Below are 26,101 nucleotides of genomic sequence, written 5' to 3'. Positions count from 1 at the left end.
TTTGTTTATTACGTGTTTAGGAGATATTGAAGGCCTACAGTGAAGACAGTGAGCAGAGAATATAAAGATACTGCATAAAATTAGGAATCCATTGTGCTAATATAGCGGAGGAAACCCATAAAACTAAGCTAAAATGTAGTAGTGCAATATAATTAAAAGATACCAATTTACAAAATGCTTCAGAAGCCCAAAAGACAGCATAATTATTTTGGACTCAGACCATCTGAAGGCTTCAGGTTAGCGGAGTCTTGAAGGATGAGCATCCAACTAGTGAACACACCTTTGTTTACTATTTCAGAACAATGTTTTCGACTCCAGATGCGATTGGCACATGAGAGGATCAAACTGAAAGTCTAAACTAATATCTTGACAACTCCAGATCCTGTTTACTTTTCTCTCTGGGTATCCAAAAGGGTAAAATTACACTGCTTCTTTATGAATAACTTCATTTTCTTAGTTACCTTCCACTTACATTTTTTTTTAAGTTTATTTATTTAGAGAGAATGTGCACACACATAAGTGCACATGAGAGGGGTGTTGCAGGCTGATGTTGAAAAGCCCACCAAAGGCCAAATTGAAGCGAGGCAAAACTTTATTCACCGCAGTACCAAACCTGATCTCCTTGGTCTTAAGGAGCAGAGAATGGCCTTGAACAAAGGTTACAGTGAGCTTATATAGACATACACAGGATTCTATGATAGCCAATTACATTGTGACACGCAGATACTTGTTTTTGGCGGGAACCTATCAATTTAGTTCTTTGTTCTTCTAAGATAACCAATCATAGTTAGTCAGTGAGTAAGCATTTTTCTGGAGGGGTGGTCTTAGCTGGGCCATAGAAAAGGGGTGCGGGAATGTTTTGCAACAAATCATACAATACATTCCATAAGTAGTTTAACCCATTATATTCCATAAACTGACCTTTAACAAGGGGAAGGGACCAAAAGAATGGAAAAGGATAGAATCCTAAGCAGGCTGTGTGCTGTCAGGGCACTGAGCCTGAGGTGGGAGTGCAGAGGGCCAGATCCCACTAACTGCAAGATCATGACCTGAACCCCAATCAAGTCTCACACTCAACAGACTGAGCCACCCAGATGCCCCTCTTCCACTTAGACTTTTAAAACTCTTCTGTTTAGTGTAATTGACACTACAAGTATCAATTTTCCATTTTACTGATCTATGTCTAAAATTTTCTTTTAATATAGTGTTTTAATATTGTTACAAAGATAAATTAAGATATATTAAAAATGTTTCATTTATTTGAGCAAAAATTTATTCAAATTGGGCAACATCAATCTGAAAGTGGTTGAGTCCTCCACTGAGAGGAACTAGGGGCAAGGTGTTCACAGAGAAGAAGCAAGGAAGTTCTTTCATTTATTATTGTTTAAGCAGTTTCATTATCTGGGGAAATCTAGTTGGCTATCTGTGACTAGTTGTTCTTAAACATTTATAGGAATTAATTCTGGTTTAGGTTTGGTTTGCTTACATAGGCCACCAAGTTATTAGAGCCATCTCAGTCTAATGGCTTCCTTGACTGATTACTTCAATAATATACTGAGAACCTGAATTTTAACATCTGCTAAGCTTAGATACCCCCACCCCACAGATACTGTAAGCAAATGAAAATAATATTTGGCTTACTTATCAAGATTTCTAAATAGTTAAACTGAGATTATATTCTGAAAATTCTATGCTGTAGAATTACATTGAAGTGTTACTTATGCTAAAATAGATTTCCCAGTTCTAATAATATAGAGACAGCAGTTGAATTTAAACTAGTTGAATGAGATTTTAGAATGATACTAGGACTTTAAAAATATACCTTGATACCCCATTCATATCATCTATCCGGTTCCCTTTAAAAATGGAGGCTGATCTCAAATGTCTATCGATGGATGAATGGATAAAGATACACACACACTCACACACACACAATGGAGTATTACTTGGCAATCAAAAAGAATGATATCTTGCAATTTGCAAACTATGTGGATGGAACTAGAGGGTTTTACGCTAAGCAAGATTAGTCAGTCATAGAAAGACAAATATCATATGACTTCACTCATGAGGACTTTAAGATACAAAACAGATAGACAGTGAAGCAAAAATAATATAAAAAGAGGCAGGAGGACAAAACATAAGAGACTCTTAAATATAGAGAACAGAGAGTTACTGGAGCGGTTGTGGGAGGGGGGATGGGGGGATGGGCTAAATGAGTAAAGGGCATTAAGGAATCTACTCCTGAAATCGTTGTTGCACTATATACTAACTAACTTGGATGTAAATTTAAAAAAATAAATTAAAAAATTAAAAAGTTAAAATAAAAAATGGAGGCTGAATAGGGGCACTTGGGTGGCTCAGTTGGTTAAGTGTCTGACTTTGGCACAGATTTTTCAGCTCAGATCATGATCTCCCAGCTCCTGAGTTGGAGCTCTGTGCTGACAGCTCAGAGCCTGGAGCCTGCTTCAGATTCTATGTCTCCCTCTCTCTTTGCTCCTCCTCTCCTCGTCCTCTGTCTTTCTCTAAAAAATTAATAAACATTAAAAAATGGAAGCTGATATAAAATTGAAAAACAATGATCACTTGTAGAATGTATGGCCCCCATTATTGTATGTCCTTTTTGTTTGTTTTTTTAGCTGTCTTTCCTCCCCATCCACCAGCTCTCTTTCCTGCCTTCTGGGTGAGTTTAAGGACAAAATGGCACAATGGAAAAAAGAAAAAGACGTTGGTAAAGCTAGTATCCTGATAAGAACCCTAAATATTTCTTTATACATTACTGGTTTACAACATATAAAGAAGAATCTTTCCAGAAAGCAATTTGTCAACAGATTGTCAAAATCACATTTAGACAATGTGATTCTATACAGACATTAAAAATGATGCCTGTTGAGATTTTGGTTACAGAGAAATTAAATTGTAAATTTAAAATATAAAACCATATATACAGAGTATGATTATGTAAAAAATGCATGGAATAAACATACTTATCTGCAATCTATATTTTTCATACTAAGCAATATAATAAGCACAGTAAGCATATTATATTGATTACATAAAAAAAAACTTATCCTAGACTAGATTCTAGCCCTAAATCTGGCATTAGCTAGCCTCAGTATCCTCATCTGGAAAATTCTATCTTCCTCTAAGCAACGAATATAATGATCCTTTACAGGGTGATAATGCAATGAGGAAAAGAGAAAGAACGGGAGAAAACACTTCTGAATTAAAGGAGTAAAAGTCTGATTGAAAATGAGCCCACAGCCTCCTCTCCTCACCCCATTGCCTCGCCTCCCCGCCAAATCGTATTCTGAGCTACCATTAAAACCAAAAACTTTTAGAAATAATTCTTACAAAGGCTTTGAAAAGTAACGCAGAACAATCTGTCTGCAAAAAGCAAGACTTTTATCTGCCAGATCAACAAAAAAGATCTTTCAGCCAAAAGTCATTAATTAGGTCAACAAACTTGGGATCACGTGTATCTATTTTCCTTTTGTGGACCTTGTTAACACAACAGCGCCAGGTTGAGCAACTTGCAGCGGTGAGAGTCTTGGCTCTACATTCCCTGCGTGCCACGATCCCGTAAACAGCGTGCAAACTTTATGTAGCTGTTTCAGCTTTTCTGGAAGGGTACCAGGATTTAACCACAGCAAAGCAAGTAAAAAGGATAGGCCGATCGACAGAGCGTGAGAGGGGCACAGAGAGCGAGGCAGGAAGGGTGTTGGGTAAGAGAGAGCGTGGAGTGTCAAAGATGGTCCCAGAATTCAGTATCCACGGCAGACGCCTGGAATTTCTGTGAAGTATCTCAGAATCCTGAAGAACTGAACAACCCCGGGCTGGGAGGGGCTCGTAGGGAGGGTTTTGTAGGGAGGAGGAAAGGCCCCAACCCTGGGGGGAGGGGGGTGCGAGGAGTAGGGGTGGGGGCGTGATTAGTTTTCAGTAATCAGTGTCTGGAAGAGAGGAAATGAGGCCAACCGATTCCCTGAGCAGTTGAGATACTCTAGCAACTTTTCACAAAAGACACATGCTGCTTCTTAAAGACCACGGTCTTCTTAACATAGAAACGGCACTCCCACTTTTCAATTTTTTCTCTGTAGATAATCTCCAGCCCCCACAAGTACTCCCAAAATTTAGGGACAACCTCTCAAATTACTAAAAAAGTTAATATCCAACGTGAGAAACTACAAGTCCCAGGGTGTAGAGCTGCCGAGGAGAAACACCGTACCTGCCAGGAAAACTACAAATCCCAGGATGCAGTGCTGCGACGGAACCCGGAGCGCCTCTTTCGGGATGATGTCGGTGCGGAAATCGGGTCAGGGCCGACGTTGCATGCTGGGAATCAGAAGACTCAGAATCCGATTGGTTGAAATTTGCAAAGGACCGTGGTCAGTGGTACTCTGAGTAGGGAGGGGGGTGTGCGCACTTCCTGTGGACGAAAGCCGGCGGTAGACTGCATCCCCGCCTTACCAGGTACTAATCTCCCGCGCATCGTGGAAAGCGTCAGTGACCCGGCGGAAGTGATTCCTCCAACCGCCCCGGAACCCACAGCGGCAGGCAGCTGGGGGTGGGGGGGCGGCCCTGGAGTAGGGGCTGTGGTGGTGCGCGGGGACCCGGCGCGGTGGCTGCGGTGGATTCAGTGCTGACGAGTGAGTCTCGGGCTGGGATGAGAACGGAGCTCCGGATTCGCATGGAGAACGAGGAAGGCTCGTACTGAGCGCGCTCACTGTCCCACTTCCCACCCCTTTCCATTTGGGCGGGGAAGGAACGGAAGCTCTTAACCTCCCCAGGCCTTCTCAGCTCCTGATTTGGGGGAGGGGAGAAGAGGGCGGTGGGACCTTTCTAGACGCCTCTCAGTGGGTTTGGAAGAGGGGAGAAGGAGGGGCGGCGGCCAGCGAGTCTGGGCCTTCTCCAAGCTGAGCGCGAGGAGGGTGGAGTTATGAGCATGGTAGCCGTATCGCTTTACCTTTCTGCTTTCCCCGGGTGCACAGATAGTCCTTTTCTTGTCAGTCCCCAGTCACAGGAGTGACTCTCACATAGTCTTTCACAGTCCCCATCCCCCTCTTTCCAGCTGCAGGACCCCGAGAAGTTTACCTTCTGGGCAACTTGTCGGGACATCTCTACCCGACTTGATAGTTTGGAACTGGCGTGCATCTGCCTTCCAGTCTTGGTCTGAAAGCTATCTAGTACCGTGGCCCTCGAGTTTCTCTTACGGAACTAAAATCTCTTTAGTAATCTATAGTTGTAGAGTTCATGTCGTTAGTGCGAGCATTTCTACTTTGCATCACCTTCAGTGTAGGGAACAACCGAAATCCTTTAGTTCGAGTTTTAAAATCCTTATTTGCAAACTGCCGAATTTGCTTTTTGATCCCCCATATTTGTAGTTTCCTTTAGTGTATGGTAGACTAAGATGATAAATTGCTGATCTTGCTTACGTTATAATTCATGATGTTGAAACATGACCTGTGGATTCATTCATTCTAGAGATACAATAGTAAGGAAACCGGTGTATCCTTGTTATCGTAGATATTTATTGCTTATTGTCAAGTAATGATTTAAGGGTCATATTTAATTTTTAAATGGCTATTTCCCCCCCTTAAGTATGAGATTTATCTAGTAACTACGATTTCAAAATATATATACATTTTTTTAAAGTTTATTTCAGTTCAGCTGCTGGTTTTTGTGTAATGTATGGTAATTGTGTAATGTAATTGGTAGTTAGTAGTCAGAGGTTATATTCAGCCCTATATATCAAGTTCTATTTTTTTATGTTTATTCATCTTTGAGAGGGTGAGCGGGGGAGGGGCGGATAGAGAGGGAAACCGAAGATCCAGAGCCCACTTGGCACTGAGTGGAGAGAGCCATATACAGGGCTCCAACTCACAAACTGTGTGATCACGCCCTTAGCTAAAGTCAGACACCTAACTGACCGAGACCTCTTTGGTATTTTTTAAAATAGATTTTTCAAAATAATTGCATATGTTTAAAAAAATATGAAAAATATAGGTTTTTCAGGTTCTGAAAACTCCTTGGATTTACACTGATATGTCTAAATGCATTTTACCTCACTTACAAATGTTTACTGTTTCTGGGGCGCCTGTGTGGCTCAGTCAGTTAAGCATATGACTCTTGATTTAGGCTCAAGATCGTGATCTTAGGGTCCTGAGATTGAGCCTCCATGTTGTGCTGGGGATGGATCCTGCTTAAGAGTCTCTCTGCCTCCCAGCCCCATTGTTGCTCTCTCATTCTCTCTTTCTCCCCCCCCCCCCACTGTTCATTACTAAATAAGATCAGAAAAAGCCCATCTAGCGATACCTGAAATTTCAAGACTTGATGATCAAGAAAACAATAGTACCTTTCACTCAAGAGATATTTATTGAACATCTGCTATATGCCAGGCACTATACTAGGCCTGCCCTTGTGGAGCTTGCTGAAAGCAGAGGTCCTCCTGATTTGGCTCATACCGTTTACTTGGCCTGGATCTCCTCCTTCCAGTTCTGCTTGGTAAAAATACCTCCATACATTGAGACCCAGATCAAAAGCTACTTTCCTCTTGTGGCTGTTCACTTAAGAGGTTCACTTTTGGACTCCCAAAGTCCTACTCCTCTACTAGCATCTGCACATCTAGAGAATTTGGAGTAGTTTTATTATCAGCATCAGTATCTTTTGAAACATTAATGAGACAAAGCATTCTGTATTGATGATATCTTTACCTTGAAAGAATGCCTAAATTTAAGAAAAATCAATAATTTTTTAAAAATCTTACTCTAACCTTATTTTGAGATATAATTGACATACTGTGAGATAATCTGTGTACTGTTTAATTTTCCAGAAAGTTGCCTCATGTTTGTTCTTCCAGAAGCAGCCACTGATCTATCTCACCATAAGTTCATTTTGCCTGTTTCATATAAGTGGAATAATGCAGTATGTACTCTCTTGTTTTTCCAGTCAGTGTAATATTTTTGGTATTCACCCATGTCCTGTGTATCTGTCGATCATCCCTTGTTATTATGAATGGTGTTCTCTGTGCACATGTATCACAGTTTCTGTGTCATCAGAGTAGTTTCTCATGTATTTTGGATAAAGCTGCTGTAAACACTTCTGTAAAACATTTTTTTCTTTTTAATGTTTGTTTATTTTTGAGAGAGAGAGCACGTGCATGTGAGCAGGGGAAGGGGTAGAGAGGGAGGAGGACAGAGGATCCTAAGCAGGCTCTACACTGTCAGCATGGAGCCCAGTGCTGGGCACGAACTCACAAACCCGGAGATCATGACCTGAGCCCAAGTCAGACGCTTAACAGACTGAGCCACCCAGGTGCCCTGTGAAAGATTTTTTTGTGGGCAAATTATTTCTTGGATAAATACTTAGAAATCCAGTGTGAGGATTTAGGAAAGTCTTGTTTAGCATTTTGCCACTTGTAAATTGGTCAGCTACAACTTCCCAAACAGAAGGCCCTGAGAACCTTCATTCGCAGTGACCCGAAGATAGCACCGTGATGACTGCTGTGGTCTGCATCACCCTGTGTAATATTTCTGATGGATCATTTGTTGCAAGTTTAAAATAGAGTTCTTAAATATCAGAGAGATTTCCTCTAATCTAGATTCCTAAAGGCCCACAGTTCACAACAGGCACAACACAGGGCAGGCATTTGTGAGGGTTTGTTTCTAGAAATGAAGCCCTGCTGATGGAATATTATAATACAGTTGATTACTGAGCATTGTTAGATGAGTCATTATTTTAATGGGAAAAACTTGACCATTTAGGACAACAAATAGGCCGTGACTAATTGTTAACCATCATAAATAGATGGAGAATTGGGGTCAGTGCTTTTACTTTAAATGACCTAGTAGATTCCCTTATAAAAGCAAAGAACTACGCTCTTTGACCTAGTGTTAGTATAGACAGCCACTGAGAACAAAACTTGTTCTTAAACTCAGGGATTAACCCTAGGAGATTTGAGGACATTGTAAAACAACATTTTCAGATAACTGGATTAGTTCCAGGAAACATAAAATTCTAGAAATAGTGTTTCCTACAGTTGCATTTATAATTAATAATTTATGATAGCACAAAATTGTGAGACTGGTGTTTTGGTTATCATAATTTCATAAAAAGTGGCAATGACCTTGAAGTCTTTAAAAATTGTTTTAAGAATTCATATTGACTAAATTTTATTGTGAAACATGGAATACCATCTCCTTCCTTAGTTGCTCCCTCCCCTCAGTATAGCCCAAAATATTTTAATAAACTTAAATAGAAAGAACAGTTTTCACTGTGGTTTTCTAAAAGTTCTCTAAGTTTGTTTAATGCCAGCATCATGGAAAAACAAAAATAATCAATCTTGGTCAAAAGGATTGTACATTTGAATAACTTTATTCTGTTAGAAAAGTCAAAATAGTAATATCTGTGTCTGTGGCCAAATACACTATCGAATCCTCACATTGTTAATGTTAACACATAATTACCGTCATTTTCAATACCTGGATCATAAAGAGAGACTCTTGCCTTGTGGAAATTTACAGCTAGTAAGCAAGACAAAATATATCTAAAGAGACACACTTCAAAGCACTTGCATCTAATAGTGAAGAAAACTATAAATTCCACAATGGAGGAAATATGGGGGTGGAGAACTATTTGCTAATAATCTAAGTTAAATAGGCTAGAATGAGAAATTTTAACTCCTCTTGACAGACATAAGTATGGTGACACTATTAGCACATCCAGGCAGAATATTTTGATGTATTATTACAAATTGGAATTGCCTCCTAACTTCTGTCAATTTGTATTACCTTGTTTTCCAAATTGATCATTTTTATATATAGTTAGGAACTAATCATCAGGGTGATCATTGTTCCCTTATGAGCTGCTTGATTCTATACATTTATTTCTTTTTAAAAATCAAATTTAGGGTGTCTGGGTGGCTCAATTGGTTAAGCTTCCGACTCGATTTTGGCTCAGGTCATGATCTCAAGGTTCATGAGTTCTACCCCCAGGTTAAGCTCTGCGCTGATAGGGCAGACCCTCCTTGGGATTCTCTCTTCCTCTCTCTCTGCCCTTCCCTGCTCACGTGCTCTCTCTCTCTCTTTCAAAATTAAACATTAATAAAAAGTTTTAAATTAAGTTAAAAATATTTTTAAAGTGTTTTAATGTTTAATTTTGAGAGAGAGAGAGAGAGCATGCCAGCAGGGGAGGGGCACAGAGAGAGGGAGACACAGAATCCGAAGCAGGCTCCTGGCTCTGAGCTGTCAGCACAGAGCCCGACCTGGGGCTCAAACCTACGAACCGTGAGATTGTGACTTGAGCCAAAATCAGAGGCTTAACTGACTGAGCTACTGCACTCCTCAAAATAAACTTTTAAAAACAAATTTAAATCATAGTTTTCTTTAAAACAATTAGTTTTCTAGTTATTTATACTTTGAGCATGTATTTTTGTGTGTCTTATTTATTCTGCAGAAAAAAATTAAGTTTCTCTTGATGGTATTTCATACATACATAGGTTTAACTTTTTTTTTTTTTTAACTTACTCCTTTTCACTGCCTAGTTTTTCATTTGTACACATATTATAGTCAATTTTCTTCTACTTGCCTTTGCACTCAATGCTAGTGTTTCTCTAAAATAGATACCAGGAAGGAGGATTATTGCTAGCCTCCTGATAATTGTGCTGCCGCCTTCCAAAACCTGTTGTGCTATATATTTAGTATTGTCCTGTCCCCCCACCCCAACACTTGATTCGTAGCACATTTTAATGTTTTAGTTTGCATTTGTGTCTTCCATGATTACTTTCAGGATCAAACATTTTTTTGTGTGTGCAGGTCTATGAGCTATTTTTATTTTTTTCTTCTGCTAGTTTTCCAGAGTTCAGTGAGTTTTTTATATTTTGCTCTTTAGTCTGGAGGATATTTTTATGAATGATGTCAGACATCTAACCTTATTACTTGTTCCAAGTAAATAACCAGTGTAAAAAGACAGATGCAAAAAATGTATTTGTGGGGCACCTGGGTGGCTCAGTCGTTTGGGTGTCTGACTTCAGTTCAGGTCATGATCTCACGGTTCGTGGGTTGGAGCCCTGCGTTGGGCTCTGTGCTGACAGTTTAGAGCCTGGATCCTGCTTCCGATTCTGTCTCCCTCTCTCTTTGCCCCTCCCCTGCTCACACTCACTCTCTGTCTCAAAACTAAGCAAACATTAAAAAATTTAAAAATATATATATTTGTAGCTGTTGCCATTATCTACTTAATAACTTAAAGCCAATCTGTTGAAAAACTATACTAATAAGAGAGTTCTACAAAGGTGATGGGATACAAATCAACTTTTAATGGATTTAAAAGCTTTTCTTTAAAACACCAGTAATAACCTTTCAGAAAGTATAATAGGAAAACAGATGGGATTCATAGTAAAAACTATAAGGTATCTAAAAGTCCATCTAAAAAGAAATCTATAATGATAAAATGGGCCTTGCCTGGCCATTTAGCAGATTGTGTTTATCACAGTTATTATAATGAAAACTGGATATATTAGTCAGGTATAAACAGGTTAGTGAGATAGAATATAGTCTGGAAATTCCTGTAATATAGCAAATGATCATGGTAACATTTCAAATTTGAAGGATGGGCTGTTCAAAGATCTTTTCAGTGTTCAGTAATACTAGATTCAAAGTTGATTTCATTTTGGGTGCTAGGCTCATCTAGAATTTCTAAAAAAATAATAAAAATTAAAATTACTATTAAAAAAACTATAAAAGAGTAATATTTATATATAACACTAAAAGCACAATGATATCCGAGCACTTTTTGTTCATTCTGTGTCTTTTGTCTAGAAATATTTTCAACCTGCTGCTCAACCCCTTGTCTTTACCTATTCATGTTTTCAGAACTCAGCTCAGTTATGGAATAGATATTCAAATGTTTACCCTGACATTTTTATAAACCCAAACTTAGACTTATATAGATCATTTGTCAGTCACATCCAAATTTAATCACACTTTTAAAATATTTTTAACTTTTACCTAAGAATTAGGATTTACTCCTAACTGTTAATGTATTGGATTTTTTTTTTTTTATTACTGATGGGTAGTTTCTCTTCCCCGACGCACCCATTTTTTACCCTTGAATAAATGATGAGATTGATTTGCTCAATTAAGAAGACTGGAGAGAAGCTGTTGCTACACCAAGGGCTTCTACAGCGGGGCTGCACGATTGCTTAGCTGCTGGTGGTTAAGTAAACATCCTAGTCGTGTGGCTCTGGAGAGTTTCCAGATAGAAAGTTGGCACTTGAAGTTCTTGTTCTAACTTTTCTAGCATTTTTTTCCTTTTTTGTTTTCTTAGAATGATTACATAGCAGTATGAACAGAATAATAATGACCAATGAATTTTTGTCTACTGTTATTACCATAAAGTGACACAGTACTGTTTTTAGATTTTAGATAAGTATCTAAGGATTTCTATCAGCAGTTTTTACCCAGCAGCAGTGGAAAACAAGTTTTAATGGGAGCCAGAATTTTTTTACAGTCGCAGCATGGAATAACGGGAAGGAGTGTGGGTCCGAAAGCAGACCTACCTAGGTTTAAATCCTCTTGCTGCCATTTAAGCTGTAGAAGCTTTAAGCAAGTAGCAGTCTCTTAGTGTTTCTTCATCTCTAAAATGAGAATAATAATACCTTTGTGGAAGTGTTGTTCTAAAATCATGTATGTAAGGTATGTAGTGCAATGTTTACCACTTATCAGGCCCTCAAAAATAAAAAGTTACTCAAAACATGAGCCCTTTTCCTTTAGCATTCATCTTATTTTGTAAAATTTAAGATTTGTCAGAATATTAAAGATTTTCTACCATTTCACGGTTACATTTCAGAACTTTCATAGACTTTGCAGCAAAGAAGCCACAGTGAAATGAATTATAAATGTGCATGGCTACATAAGATGAGGGCAAGCTTTTTCTTATTCATTTTTCTGAAGGCTACTTCGTGTCCTTGAATTTATCATGTTTTCATTCATTTAGCAAATACCTGCTTTAGTGTCTGGTAGTGTCTAGTAGATACAGGTATACAAAGATGATCAGGGCCAACTATCTCCTTCAAGTTCAATTCAACTTCTAGGGAACAACGTCTGTATTTAAAAACTTTTGTCAGAATAGCTACCTTAAAGGGGAGGGGAAAAACATCTGTGTTTAGACCACTGTTCTGAAGGTGATCATCTTTTCTCCCATGTTCAGAAATTTGATACTGTTCCGTATTGTGGGGGCTGGGAAACTCCTGCATAGCGGAGAGAGTTTTTAAACTTGTAATACCAAGGAAATATTAAATAGTAATGGGTGAAAACATGTTATTCCATCATTAATCTTAAAATAGCATTGTTATATTTTCAGGAAACTACTGAAGTTCCTGTGGAAGTAAAGTAGAATTTCATAAGAACATAATGGGTAAGTTACATAAAAAATAATTTTTTATTGCAACTAGTGGAAGCTGCTTTTTCTTCTCAAAGATAGGCCTTTAACATTGGTGAGGGCGGGAAAAACAATCAGAATAGACTGAGACTAGTTGTTTAAATCTTCAGCGTCTGTTTATTGCAGGCAAACCTCAGATACACTGTGGGTTTGGTTCCAGACCACAGCAGTGAAGCTAGTCAAATGAGGTTTTTGGTTTCCCAGTGTTTACAAAAGTTATGTTGACTGTGGTCTGTTAAGTATGCGGTAACACTATGTACAGAACAAAACACAACATAATACCTGCTAAAAACAAGGTATGCCTGTGCATACTTTTGAAAGGGAAATAAGTAATGGTTTTGTGCTGAATATGTTTGTGATTGCTAGTGAGAAATAGCATTTAGAAACTTTCCAACAAGCATATAAAATGCCTTAGCTTGCAAAAAGTACAAGAATTACAAATTTAAATAATAATTGTTTTATTTTTGTTCTAAGAGATTGGCAAAACCTGCTTAATATCCGTATGCTTGAGTAGGCTATAATTCAGGAGTTACTTGCATCTTTATGGATGTCCCAGCTTTTTATTATGGAAAATTATAATACACTACATAGCCTTCAGTGATCGTTTTTTGCCACATTTGCTTTCTCTGTGTGTATGTATGTGTGTATATATACATATGTATGCTTTTTTCTGTACCATTTATGTAGTTGTGCAGTACCACGTCACACCAGACACTTGAGTAGGCATCTCCTAATTCATTCCATAGTCAGAATTTCCCAGTTGTGTCAGCAGTGCTCTTTGTAGCAGGTACATTATAAACATAGCTCATTTTATCGTGTTTCACTTTATTGCACTTCACAGATTCCGCAGTTTTTTTGTGGGTTTGTTTTTTCACAATTTGCGTTTATGGCAGCATTGTGTGGAGCAAGTATTAGTGCCATTTATCCTACAGCAGTTCCCCATTTCACGTCTGTCACATGTTGGTAATTCTCACAGTATTTCACTTTTTCATTATTAGTATATTTGTTTTGTGATCAGTGATTTTTGATGTTACTGTTGTAATTGTTTTGAGATACCATGAACCATGCTCACGCAAGACAGGGAACTTAATCAGTACGTGTTGTGTGTGTTCTGACTGCTGCACCGACCAGCTATTCCCTCATCTCTCTCTCTCTCCTCAGACCTTCCTATTCCCTGAGACACAAAATATTGAAATTAGGCCAGTTATTAACCCTACAATGACCTCTGAGTGTTCAAGTGAAAGGAAGACTTGTACATCTCTCACTTTCAATCAAAAGCAAGAGATGATTAAGGCTAGTGAGGAAAGCGTATCGAAAGCTGAGACAGGCTGAAAGCTAGGCCTCTTGTGCCAAACAGTTAGCCAAGTTGTGAATTCAAAAGAAAAGTTCTTGAAGGAAATTGAAAGTGCTACTCCGGTGAACACACAAATAAGAAAGCGAAATAGCCTTATTGGTGATGGAGAAAGTTTGAGTCGTCTGGATAGAAGCTCAAACCAGTCACACAGTCCCTTAAGCCAAGGCCTAATCCAGAGCAAGGCCCTGACTCTTCAATTCTGTGAAGGCTGAGAGGGGTGAGGAAGCTGTAAAAGAAGTCTGAAGCTAGTAGGAGCTGCTCATGAGATTTAAGGAAAGCTGTCTCTGAAACATTAAACTGTACGGTGAAGCAGTGAGTGCTGATGTAGAAGCTGCAGCCTGTTACCCGGAAGATCCAGCTAAGGTACTTAATGAGGGTGGCTACACTAAACAGCAGATACTCAGTGGAGATGTAACACCTTGCGTTGGAAGAAGATGCCATCTAGGACTGTTGTAGAGAGAAGTCAATGCCTGGCTTCAAAGCTTCAAAGGACAAGCTCACTCTCTTGTCAGGGGCTAATGCACTGGTACTTTTTATGTTGAAGTCAGTGCTCATTGATATTCTGAAAATCTAGAGCCCTTCAGAATCCTGCTGAATTTACTCTGCCTGTGCTCTATAATGGAACAACAAAGCGTGGATGACACATCTGTTCACAATATGGTTTACTGAATATTATTCTTAACACCTCCTGCTCAGGGAAAAGATTTCCTTTCAAAACCACTGACAATGTCCTTGATTACCCAAGAGTTCTGATGGAGACATGCAATGAGATTAATGTGTTTTCATGCCAGCAAACATAGCATCCATTCTGGAGCCCACGGATCAAGGAGTAATTTTGACTTTCAAGTCTTGTTACTTAAGAAACACATAGCTGCCATAGATAGTGATTCTACTGATGCACCTGGGCAAAGTAAACTGAAAACCTTTGGAAAAGATTTCACCATTCTAGATGCCATTAAGAACATGTGTGATTCATGGAAAGAGGTCAAAATATAAATATTAACAAGAGTGTAGAAAAACTGGATTCCAATCCTCATGGATGACTTTGAGGGGTTCAAGACTACAGTGGAGGAAGTAACTGTCGATGTGGTGGAAACAGCAAGATCTAGAAATGGAGCCTAAAGATGTGACTGAATTGCTATAATTTCATGATAAAACTTTACAGATGAGGAGTTGCATCTTATGGATGAGCAAAGAAAGTGGTTTCTTGAGATGGAATCAACTCCTAGTAAAGATACTGTGACAATTGTTGAAATGACAAGAAAGGATTTAGAGTATTACATAAACTGAGTTGATATAGCAGCGGGCAGGGTTTGAGAGGATTGATTCCAATTTTGAGAGAAGTTCTGCTGTGGGTCAAATGCTGTCAAATAACATCACATGCAGCGGAGAAATTGTTCCTGAAAGGAAGTCGATCAGTGCTGCAGTTTTCGTTGTCTGATTTTATAGAATTGCCACAGCTGCCCCAACCTTCAGCAGCTACCACCCTGATCAGTCAGTGACCATCAGCATCAAGGCATGACCCTCCACCGGCAAAAAGATTACTACTCACTGAAAGCTCAGACAATGGTTAGCATTTTATTTAGCAATAAAGTATTTTTAATTAAGGTATATACATTTTTTTAGACATAATGCTATTGCATATTATGGTATACCATAAACAAACTTTTATATTCACCAGGAAACCAGAAAATTGATTTGACTCACTTTTGCATTGTTTTATTGTGGTGGTCTGGAACTGAACCCACAGTTATCTCTGAGCTATGGCTGTGTTTTATATCCAGTCAAGGATCATTTACTGCAGGGGCGCCTGGGTGGCTCAGTTGGTTGAGCATCCGGCTTCGGCTCAGGTCATGATCTCACAGCGTGTGGGTTTGAGCCCCACGTTATTCTCTGTGCTGACAGCTAGCTCAGAGCCTCGAGCCTGCTTCAGATTCTGTACCTCCCTCTCTCTCTGACCCTCCCCTGCTCCCACTGTCTTTCAAAAAAAAAAAATTAAAAACAAAGGATCATTTACTGCATTGATTTGTTTTGTCTCTTTAATCTCATCTAAACAGTTCACTACTTCTGGGGGTATGAGGAGTGAGGTCTTTGATGACAAAATAAAATTTTGTTTTTGTGTTTACTTCTGATTAGATTCAGATTAAACATTTTGGACAGTAGTACATAAATTACTTTTTTATTTATTAATCTTAATTGGAGGTGTTTTAAAATTATTAATGAATAAATAAATGGATGTTTATAGCTTGAATACTTCAGCTTTATCTTCTGTACTCTTTTTCTTGGGTTTCCTAAGTTTTTAGAATAAGACTTACGGTTCTTTCTTTCAGATATTGGTAACCATAAAAATAATTCTGTCAATACAATACTGTGAGAATCACAGATGTTAGAAAGGCCTTAGGGGGTATACAAAAATATATATGCTCACAAAAAAGTCAAATTGAGCTGGCTACTGTGGTGGGAGCCAGAGCAGCAATGAGGGTAGCTGACTAGAATAACATCTACATGCTCTGTGTCCTCACCTCTGCTCTAAATTTTCAGAAACTAGTATTTGTCTATATTCATTACTTCAATCGTGCAATAATGTAAATTCAGCAATAAAATGTTTTGATTATTAATATTATGGATCAAGAGCAAGATGCTGAGTAAAAGGAAGCCCTAACTTTTATAATTAGGAGCTTGTCAGGGAAGTTGAAGTCAATGATGGAAACATTCATTCTTAAACACACAACATGTATTATTTTAAAATGAGTATTTCAGGTGACTTAAAGTTTTACTATTTGATTGTTTTATTTGAGCCTTTAAATTTGAATGTGCTACTGTGTTGACAAAAAATTGTTAATACTTCTCTGAAAAGTACTAGTAAATTTTCATCTAAAGTAATATCCTTAGATGTAGTTTATTCTGACATTGGAAAATGTTTAGAGAATGATAAAACAAGGAGTTTAAAAAAACAAAATCTTGGTAGATCCTACCATCCAGAAATGTTTTTGGTCTGGGCTATTCAAATATTAACCATGGTAAGCCTCTTTATTTTTAATCTTGTGATTCAAAAATCATTTTACTACTTACTTTAGATGGAGAAGAGAAAACCTATGGTGGCTGTGAAGGCCCTGATGCCATGTATGTCAAATTGATATCTTCGGATGGTCATGAGTTTATTGTAAAAAGAGAACACGCACTAACATCCGGAACAATAAAAGCCATGTTGAGTGGCCCAGGTAGGTACATTTCTTTATTTTCTGTTAATAAATCTTTACTTTGAAAATGTCCTTAACTTGAATTAAGTGATTCATAACATTAAAGGAAAGAAACAGTAACTTTTCTAACATTATTGTATGATTATATTGCATTGGAAAAATTGGTTTCTGCCATTTCCTATTTTAGTTATTTACCCTAATCAGAAGGATTATTTCCCTACATTTGTTTCCATGTTTAATTTCTTCATCACAGTAGGACTCTGATGGTGATGTGTGCTCCCAACTACGTATAAAGTTTATTTTTAGAAATTACCACTTCCTAAACATCTATTCTTAACATTCTCTTCTTGCTTGCTTATCTTGCTTGGTTTATTTTTCCTTTGAGACTATTTTTTTATTTTACCTTAAGAAAATTTTTCTTGAGGATTTGAATTTCTGGAGTAATTCTGGGTTCAGCTTTTGGGGGAAACACCAAACTTTACGCAGTGGCTGCACCATTTTATATTCCTACCATCACTGTATGAGTATTTAAGTTTCTCCATATTTTCAGTGACATTTTCCTTTTTTTTTTTTTTTGATTCTAGCCATCCTAATGGGTTTTAACTGGTTTCTCATCATAGTTTGGATGAGCAACTCCCTAATGGTGCCGAACATCATTTCTTGTGTTTGCTATACATTTGTATATTGTCTTTGAAGAACTGTCTGTTCAAATCTGTTGCACATTTTTCAATTCAGTTGGGTATCTTTTTGTTACTGAGTTGTAAGAGTTCTCAAATTTTTTTTTTAATGTTTATTTTTGAGAGAGTGTGTGAGCAGAGGAGGGACAGAGAGTGGGGGAGATACAGAATCTGAAACAGGCTCCAAGTTCTGAGCCTGATGCAGGGCTTGAGCTCAAACCAGGAGATTGTGACCTGAGCCGAAGGTGGACGCCCGACCGAGACACCCAGGCGCCACAAGAGTTCCTTATAAATTCTGGACAGTAGACCCTTATTAGAGATATGATATGCAAATATTTTCTTAAAACAGTTCTGGTTTTTGGTTTTTTTTAATGTTTATTTTCGAGAGAGAGAGCGTGAGTGGGGGAGGGGCAAAGAGAAAAGGAGATGCAGAATACAAAGCAGGCTCCAGGCTCCAAGCTGTCAGCACAGATCCAACATGGGGCTTGAACTTGTGAACCACAAGATCATGACTGGAGCCAAAGTCAGACACATACCCAGGCACCCCATAGCAGCTCTGATTTTACCTCTTACATTTAGGTCTTTGATTTTCAATTAGTTTTTGTATATGATGTGAAATAATGATTCAACTTCATTCTTTCTTATTTGGGGATCCAGGTACCATTTGTTAGAGACTATTCTCCCTCCATTTAGTGGTCTTGGCACCGTTGTTGAAAATCAGTTGACCATAGCCATGTGGGTTTATTTATGGGCTTTCAACTCTCTTCCTTTGATCTATTTTTTTTTAAGTAATTTCTACACTTGACGGGGTTCCCCCCGCCCCCAACGTGGGGTTGAACTCACAACCCTGAGATCAAGAGTCGCGTGCTCTACTCACTGAGTCAGGTGGAGAGGGTGGTGGCATTCCATTGATCTGTTTTTGTGCTAATACCACAGTATTTTTATTACTATAACTTTTTAGTAAGTTGTGGAATGGAGAAGTGTGGGCCTCTAACTTTATTTTTTCAAGATTGTTTGGCTTATTTGAGGTCACTTGTTTTGGGTCTTTTTAGTTTTGATTTAGATTCTAGTTAATATACAGTATAATATTTGTTTTAGGTGAACAATATAGTGACTCAGCACTTCCTACAACACTCAGTGCACTTCTTGATCCCTATCGCCTATTTTAGCCATCCCCCCCATTCACCTCCCTTCTGGTAACCAGCAGTTTGTTCTCTATAGTTAAGAGTCTATTTCTTGGTTTGCCTCTTTCTTTTTTCCCCCTTTGCTCATTTGGGTTTTTTTCCTAAATTCCACATGAGTGAATCATGGTGTTTGTCTTTCTTGGACTTAATTCACATAGCATAGTACTTTAGTTCCATCCAAGTTGTTGCAAATGGCAAGATTTGTTTTTTTTTAATGGCTGATATTCCTGTGCATGTGTGTGTACCACATCTTCTTTATCTCTTCATCAGTTGAGGGACACTTGAGCTATTTCCATAATTTGGCTGTTATAGATAATACTACTATAAATATTGGGGTGCATGTATCCTTTTGAATTAGTATTGTTGTATTCTTTGGGTAAAAACCTACAAGAGCAATTGCTGGATCATAGGGTATTTCTATTTTTACCTTTTGGGGAAACCATTGTCCAGAGTGGCTGCACCAGTTGCATTTGCACCAGAAGTGCAAGAGGGTTCCCCTTTGTCCATGTCCTTGTCAACAGCCTGTTTCTTGTGTTGTTGACTTGGGCCATTCTGACAGGTTTGAGGTTATATCTCATTGTAGTTTTGATTTGCATTTCCCTGATGATGAGTGATGTTGAGCATCTTTTCATGTGTCTGTTGGCCATTCTGTATGTCTTCTTTGGGGAAATGTTATTCATGTCTTCTGCCCATTTTTAATTTAGATTATGCAGTTTCTGGGTTTGAGTTTTGTAAGTTTTGCATTGTGGATAGTACCAGATATGTTATTTGCAAGTATCTTCTCCCATTCCATAGGTTGCCTTTTAGTTTTGTTGATTGTTTTCTAATTGAGGTTACTTGTAATTCCTTTTCCATATTTTCTACTGTGGAAATTTTATTTATTTATTTCACTTTTATTTATTTTATTCTTAGAGAGAGAGAGAGACATGGTGCAAACAGGGTAGAGTCAGAGAGAGAAGGATAGAAAACCCCAAGCAGGCTCTGCACTGTCAATGCAAAGCCTGACACAGGGCTTGAACTCAAAAGCTGTGAGATCATGACCTGAGCCAAAACCAAGAGTCAGATGTTTAACCAACTGAGCCACCCAGGCACCCCTATTGTGGAAAATTTAAAACATACACCGAAGTAGAGGGAATAGTATAATACACTTGCATGTACCTATCTCCAGCTTCAATTTTATCAATATTTTGCCAATTTCATTTCATCTATTATCCTCACTTTAACATTTGTTTATTAATTTATTTTGAGAGAGACGGTACAAGCAGGGGAAGGGCAAAGAGAGAGAATCCCAAGGAGGCTCTGCACAGGCTCTGCATTGCTTGTGCAGAGCCTGACGCAGGCAAGACATAAACTCCTGAACTGTGAGATCATGACCTGAGCTGAAGTCAAGAGCTGGATGCTTAACCAACTGAGCCACCCAGGCGCCCCTATTATCCTTCCTTCTTTAAAAAGAGTATTTCAGGGAAATAAATCCTGCCAATGTCATTTCACCTCCACAATCTATGATAGTCCTGCTGCACTCTCCTTTTTATCAAACCATGAATTTTGTGGAGAAACCAGTTATTTGTAAAGTGTCCACATCGGGATTAAACTTAATATTTCATTTGTTAGCTTATAAATTAGAACTCTAGAAGCATGATTAGAACCCAGTTCATTTTCCTAGGCAAGAGTACTTTATAGGCGGCACTACTGTATTTCTGTTGTACCAGTCTTTTAACAGTGTCAAGCTAGTTTAGTGGGTTCCACGCTAGGAAGCTGATTCATCTATGAACAGTTCTGCAGGCAGACTTTCATATGATACTTTTAGCATTCAATGTGATTATTGTTGAGATTTACTTCTGTTGTTTTGTCTTTCATTTTCAGCATGTACCTTGTTATTACTTAAGGTTTTTTACCTGGTGCAGTTCTCACTGATATTAAATTGCCCCTTTAGCTCCATTATTATTCAGAAGGAGCCACATCAGGTTGGCTCCTGTGTCCTTTTGACACGGCTCTGGTAATCTAGGATAGCTGTACTACTCTCTATTTCTATAATAACAAGATTACTTAGGCTTATTTGGTACATTATTCTCCAGTCCTGAAGAGCCATTTTCTTGTAATGGGAAATGGTCCTTAAGGACCCCAATCAGGTTGCTAGCAGTACTCAATGCTCATGGAATGAATTATGTTTAGACTTTTCTACTGGATAGAGCTAACTAAGATTTATTTTAGAAAAACAAAATCATGGATGCCAACAAATTTTAATTAAAAATTAAGAGTAAAGGATATTTGCTTTTTGTAAATGTGATCTCCTTTAATAAGTCTGCAGCCTAAAACTAGTGTTTGCATAAAAAGGAACAAGGTACTGATTCATGCACCTTCAAAATATGATGCTAAGTGAAAGGAGCCAGATACAAAAGGTCATATGTTACAGGATTCCATTTATATCCAAAATAGATAAATCCATAGAGACAGAAAGTTTGGTGTTTGCCAGAGGCTGGGGCTTGGGAAAATGGGGAATAACTGCGTAAAGGTTCAGGATTTTATCTGGGGATGATGAAAATGTTTTGGAACTAGATAGCAGTGGTGATTGTACAACACTGTTTATGTACACTGAATTGTATACTCTAAAATGGTTAGTTCTATGTTACATGAATCCTCAAAAAAAAATCACCCTAATGTTTGTCTAGTATCTAAGACTTAATATCTATTAATAGTATTTCATACATATATTCAAGAAAGAGAGTTTGTCATTAACAAACCAAAATTTATGTCATTGCTGTGAATTATGCATTCATTCCTGCTCTCTTTTCTTCCCACTCCACCCCTAAGCAACAGACAATTATTAGAAAATTTTTTTGATACTAAATTCTCAGAAGGTACATTTTTCTACTTATGTTCAGTGCACACTGCTAGTGCTAGACTGCAAGAAACTATCCCTACAGTAGATGCTAAATGCTGTTACTTTTATATAGCTAAAGAAATTTTGAGCGATCATTAAAAACAGTTTATGAAATGTTACTAGAACAAAGGGAAGTAACTTATGAGAAGCTCTCATTAACATAATCATATTTTTAAGAACTAAAGGGGGAAATAAACCTTTATTATTTATGTATTTTTATATGGCAGTTCAGTATAGCACAGGGCTCCTGACGATACATAAAGACTTGATTCCCTAAACTGAATCTTCTGAAAGATTTGTCTTGGGGCGTCTGGGTGGCTCATTGGGTTAAGCATTGGTTTCGGCTCAGGTCATGATCTCACAGTTCGTGGGTTCGAGCCCCACGTTGGGCTCTGTGCTGACAGGTCAGCACCAGAAGCCTGCCTCGGATTCTGTGTTTCCCTCTCTGACTGCTCCCCCGCTGCCCCCCCTCCCCCCGCTCGCGCGGTCTCCCTCTGTCTCTCAAAAATAAAAACATTAAAAAAAATTTTTTTTTAAGATTTGTCCTTTTTTTTTTTATATATCCTATTCACCTTAATCATACCACTGTGATTCTTAGAAGCTAAAGTATCCAAAGTCTTAGACGGAAATTAGAATTTTAAAATTCAGTCTTAATTAATCTCAAATACTATCTTAATAAAGATTTTTTTATTGATTTATTTTTTTAACTTACATCCAAGTTAGCATATAGTACAACAATGATTTCAGGAGTAGATTCCTTAATGCCCCTTACAGATTTAGTCCATCCCCCCTCCACAACCCCTCTAGCAATCCTCTGTTCTCCATTTTTAAGAGTCTCTTATATTTTGTCTCCCTCCCTGTTTTTATATTATTTTTTCTTCCCATTTCTTATGTTCATCTGTTTTGTATTTTAAAGTCCTCACATGAGTGAAATCATATGGAATTTGTCTTTCTCTGACTAATCTCACTTAGTGTAATACCCTCTAGTTCTAACCACATAATTGCAAATGGCAAGATTTCATTCTTTTTGATTGCCAAGTAGTACTCCATCGTGTATATTTACCACATCTTATCCATTTAATCCACCAATGGACATTTGGTCTCTTTCCATACTTTGGCTATTGTTGATAGTGCTGCTATGAACATTGGGGTGCATGTGCTCCTCTGAGACAGCACACCTGGATCCCTCAGATAAATACCTGGTAGTGTAGTTGCTGGGTTGTAGGGTAGTTGGGTTTTTATTTTTTTAAGGAACCTCCATACTGTTTTCCAGAGTGGCTGCACCAGTTTGCATTCCCCAAAGATTTTTTTATATTTATACTCAGAAATCAGAGTTAGTTATCTTGTTTGATGCTAGTTAGATTTATTGTTCTCACGTTGTATCAGTTTGCTAGGGCTGCTGTAACAAAGTACCATAGACTGGGTGATTTCGACCATAGAAATTGAAATTTATTTTCTCATAATTCTGAACGGTAGGAATTTGAGATTAAGGTATTGGTAGAGTTAGTTTCTTCTGAGGCCTCTCTCCTTGCCTTGTAGACGGCTGTCTTCTCTGGGTCTGGGTCTTTGACCTGACCTCCCGTTCTTAGAACAATACCAGTCATTAGGTTAGGACCCACCCTAATAACCCTGTTTGGCCTTAATTACCTCTTTAAAAATTCTTCCTGAACAGGAAAAAAAGGATCCTGTCTCCAAACACAGTCACAGAAGTACTGAGGGTTAGAACTTCCCAACATGGGAATTTTGGAGGAACACAGTTCAGCACATAATAAACACACTCCTTTTCTTTTACAGGCCAGTTTGCTGAGAACGAAACTAATGAAGTCAATTTTAGAGAGATTCCTTCACATGTGCTATCAAAAGTATGCATGTATTTTACCTACAAGGTTCGCTACACTAACAGCTCCACGGAGATTCCTGAATTCCCAATTGCACCTGAAATTGCACTGGAACTGCTGATGGCTGCGAACTTCCTAGATTGTTAAATAAAATAAATTATAATAAACTGTTAACTTTTTTCAGTATTTAATACCTGTAGTTCAGTTAGTAATTTTTTCATATATAGCATGTTGCCTGTGTGCAGTTGAACTTTAAAGTTCATTGCAAAGCAGATTATCTTCTGTTCTTTTGCATAGCAATCAGAGTTGATATTTGTTTGCTACATCAACAAATTGAGGACGTTTTCACAAATTGAGAAATAAACAAATATGCCAATTCGTAGGTGGTTTTGCCTTATCCTTTGGATGTGATTTTCAAATTAGAGCAATGGTGATATAGTAAAACTGAAATTTAAGCATAAATGAATACATTCTACAGGTAAATAAGGGGGCTATGTATTTTTGTGTTTCTAGTGGTTTTTTTTTTTTAAAAAAAAGGAAAACCTGTTCTGATCTTATAGCCGTTGTTAGCATTACTAGAGTTATGCAAATGATTGCATTATAAACATGTTTATAACCTAACCAAAACATTGATTTTTATAACTGTTAAAGACATAAGAGTTGAAATTTCTTATGTGTCTTTTGATAAACTGCAGTATTGTTTAAGTGTATCTTGTCTTTTTGTTCGTTGCTGCAATTTAAGAACTTTATTTAAAAGCAATTTTGGAAGATTACTAGGCACAGCTTTTTAAGCAATCACTTTTTGAACCGGTCGCCACATGGTCAACAAGTAAACTACATGACTGATTACATGTGCATTGTGCATTTGGGCCAATCCAAAGTACTGTACTTGCATTGACTATAAAGCTTCCTTTGCAATATTCATTCTTCTTACATAGTCCCTTGTTGTGACTGCACTTCTTATTATTTAAATATGTTTTAAAAGACTCATTTGGACTTTAATAGGCTCTTAAAAGCTAGACTTTTCTGAACTATTCCAGTCTTCCTCCAACAAACTGAAATGTAAAAGATTGAAAACGTGGAGAGATACAGTGCAAATCTTATGCACTTTGATATAGTATATGAATTATCTTCTGTTAAATAAAATATGTCTCAATAAGTATGATACCCATAATCTTCTACTGAAATCAGACTTACAAAGAGATCATTCAGCTTTTATACTTAACAGAAAAACTATGCCAGAGCACCTGTGCTCAGGCATGGGAAAAGAAGCACTGGAGTAGGGTTTATTATTATCTCTATCTTAGTAGTAAAACACAGCTGTTGTTATAGGAGATACATATTTAAGCCTTCAGCTTAGTTCTTTAAGACTGATTTAAGATGGACCAGTTTTTCTGGAACCTACAAAAACATAGCCAAGATCTATAAGTAATTTTTCCTCATAGAAGACCTAGCATTGTACCTTCAGCTTACTGAAAGCAATTAAATATGGTAATTGCATATATTTTAGTAACTTCTCAAGACATACTGGTACATATTTTAGTATAGAAGACTATCAAGTACAAGAATTATATTCTACTTGCTGACAAATGTCAAAAACCTAAATGATCTTAAAGGTCAAAGTGATAACTAGAATAAAGTTTAACTTTGACCAATTTTAGTAGGTTACTTTATGTGTTAGATCCAGAAGTAACCTTAAGTTTAAAATATTGAAATAGAACTGAAAGATTAGGAAAAATGTATATCTTGTGGCAAATGATACTTGCATGTTAATAAAGGCTCTTGACTGAAAGGTTTGATGAACACTTGGTGTTGGATCTTTTTAACTTTAATTTTCTCATTTTTCCTGAGAATTCATGAAACCACTTGCTTCAGGACATTTGCCATATGATTGAATAGCAGCAATTTTTATTTGACTAAATCAACGAGATACTTTAACATAGCATTGAAATCTTAACAGTTTTCTGAGACTTGATAATTAGCTTACTTTTCAAATGGGCGAATCTCAACTTATTTTTCTGCATGTAAAATAATTTCATTTTTATACTAAGATTATTTTATGCTTTTTAGGTGCTTATCTTTCATGCAATTATTGACAAATGACAATCTCCTTACTTTTGAAGTCTCGTTGATATTGAGAAATACAGTTTACTGTAAGCAGTAAATTCAGCTCATGTTAGAAGAAATACATTTAGAGACATCTTGCTATTTTGGAGTGGTCATCTTAATTTGAGCCATATTGCTAAATTTATTGCCTTCAAAATAGTACAAATATTTTGAGAAATAATATAAAGGTTTTTGATCCAGACCTACAGAATAAAGGTAAGAGGCCAGGCAGTTTTAGGAAGGAAGTATTTAAAGAAATTAGGATTTTTCAAGTAACCAGTAATCTGTTTCACGTAGCATGGCTGTCACAAAAGATGCCTGGGTGACTTAGTCAGTTGAGCATCAAACTCTAGGCTCAGGTCATAATGTCGTAGTTGGTGGGGTCAAGCCTGTGTCGAGCCCCTGTCTGACCTCACTCATGCTGGCAGTGCA

General features: G+C 37.6%; 1 protein-coding gene and 1 pseudogene across 3 annotated transcripts; both read left to right on the top strand.

Annotated features, from left to right (window-relative positions):
* Window positions 1–4,377: 4,377 nt before the first annotated feature.
* Window positions 4,378–25,366, top strand: ELOC (elongin C). 3 transcript variants are annotated; one of them, XM_029923373.1, is made up of 4 exons: window positions 4,378–4,467; window positions 12,352–12,405; window positions 16,861–17,004; window positions 23,520–25,366. In XM_029923373.1, the coding sequence occupies exons 2-4, from the start codon at window positions 12,402–12,404 to the stop codon at window positions 23,708–23,710; spliced, it is 339 nt and encodes a 112-aa protein (XP_029779233.1). In that variant the 5' UTR covers window positions 4,378–4,467; window positions 12,352–12,401; the 3' UTR covers window positions 23,711–25,366. The 3 variants fall into 3 exon arrangements, with proteins under 3 accessions (XP_029779233.1, XP_029779232.1, XP_029779234.1); XM_029923372.1 differs by lacking the exon at window positions 4,378–4,467 and adding an exon at window positions 4,521–4,643; XM_029923374.1 differs by lacking the exon at window positions 4,378–4,467 and having other exon boundaries at window positions 12,335–12,405.
* LOC115279425 lies at window positions 13,599–15,930 on the top strand (annotated as a pseudogene).
* Window positions 25,367–26,101: the final 735 nt, after the last annotated feature.

Source organism: Suricata suricatta, chromosome 15, assembly GCF_006229205.1.
Source record: "Suricata suricatta isolate VVHF042 chromosome 15, meerkat_22Aug2017_6uvM2_HiC, whole genome shotgun sequence".
Classification (NCBI taxonomy): Eukaryota; Metazoa; Chordata; class Mammalia; order Carnivora; family Herpestidae; genus Suricata; species Suricata suricatta.
Note: the sequence above shows the minus strand (reverse complement) of the source record. Positions and strands in the feature narration are given on the sequence as shown.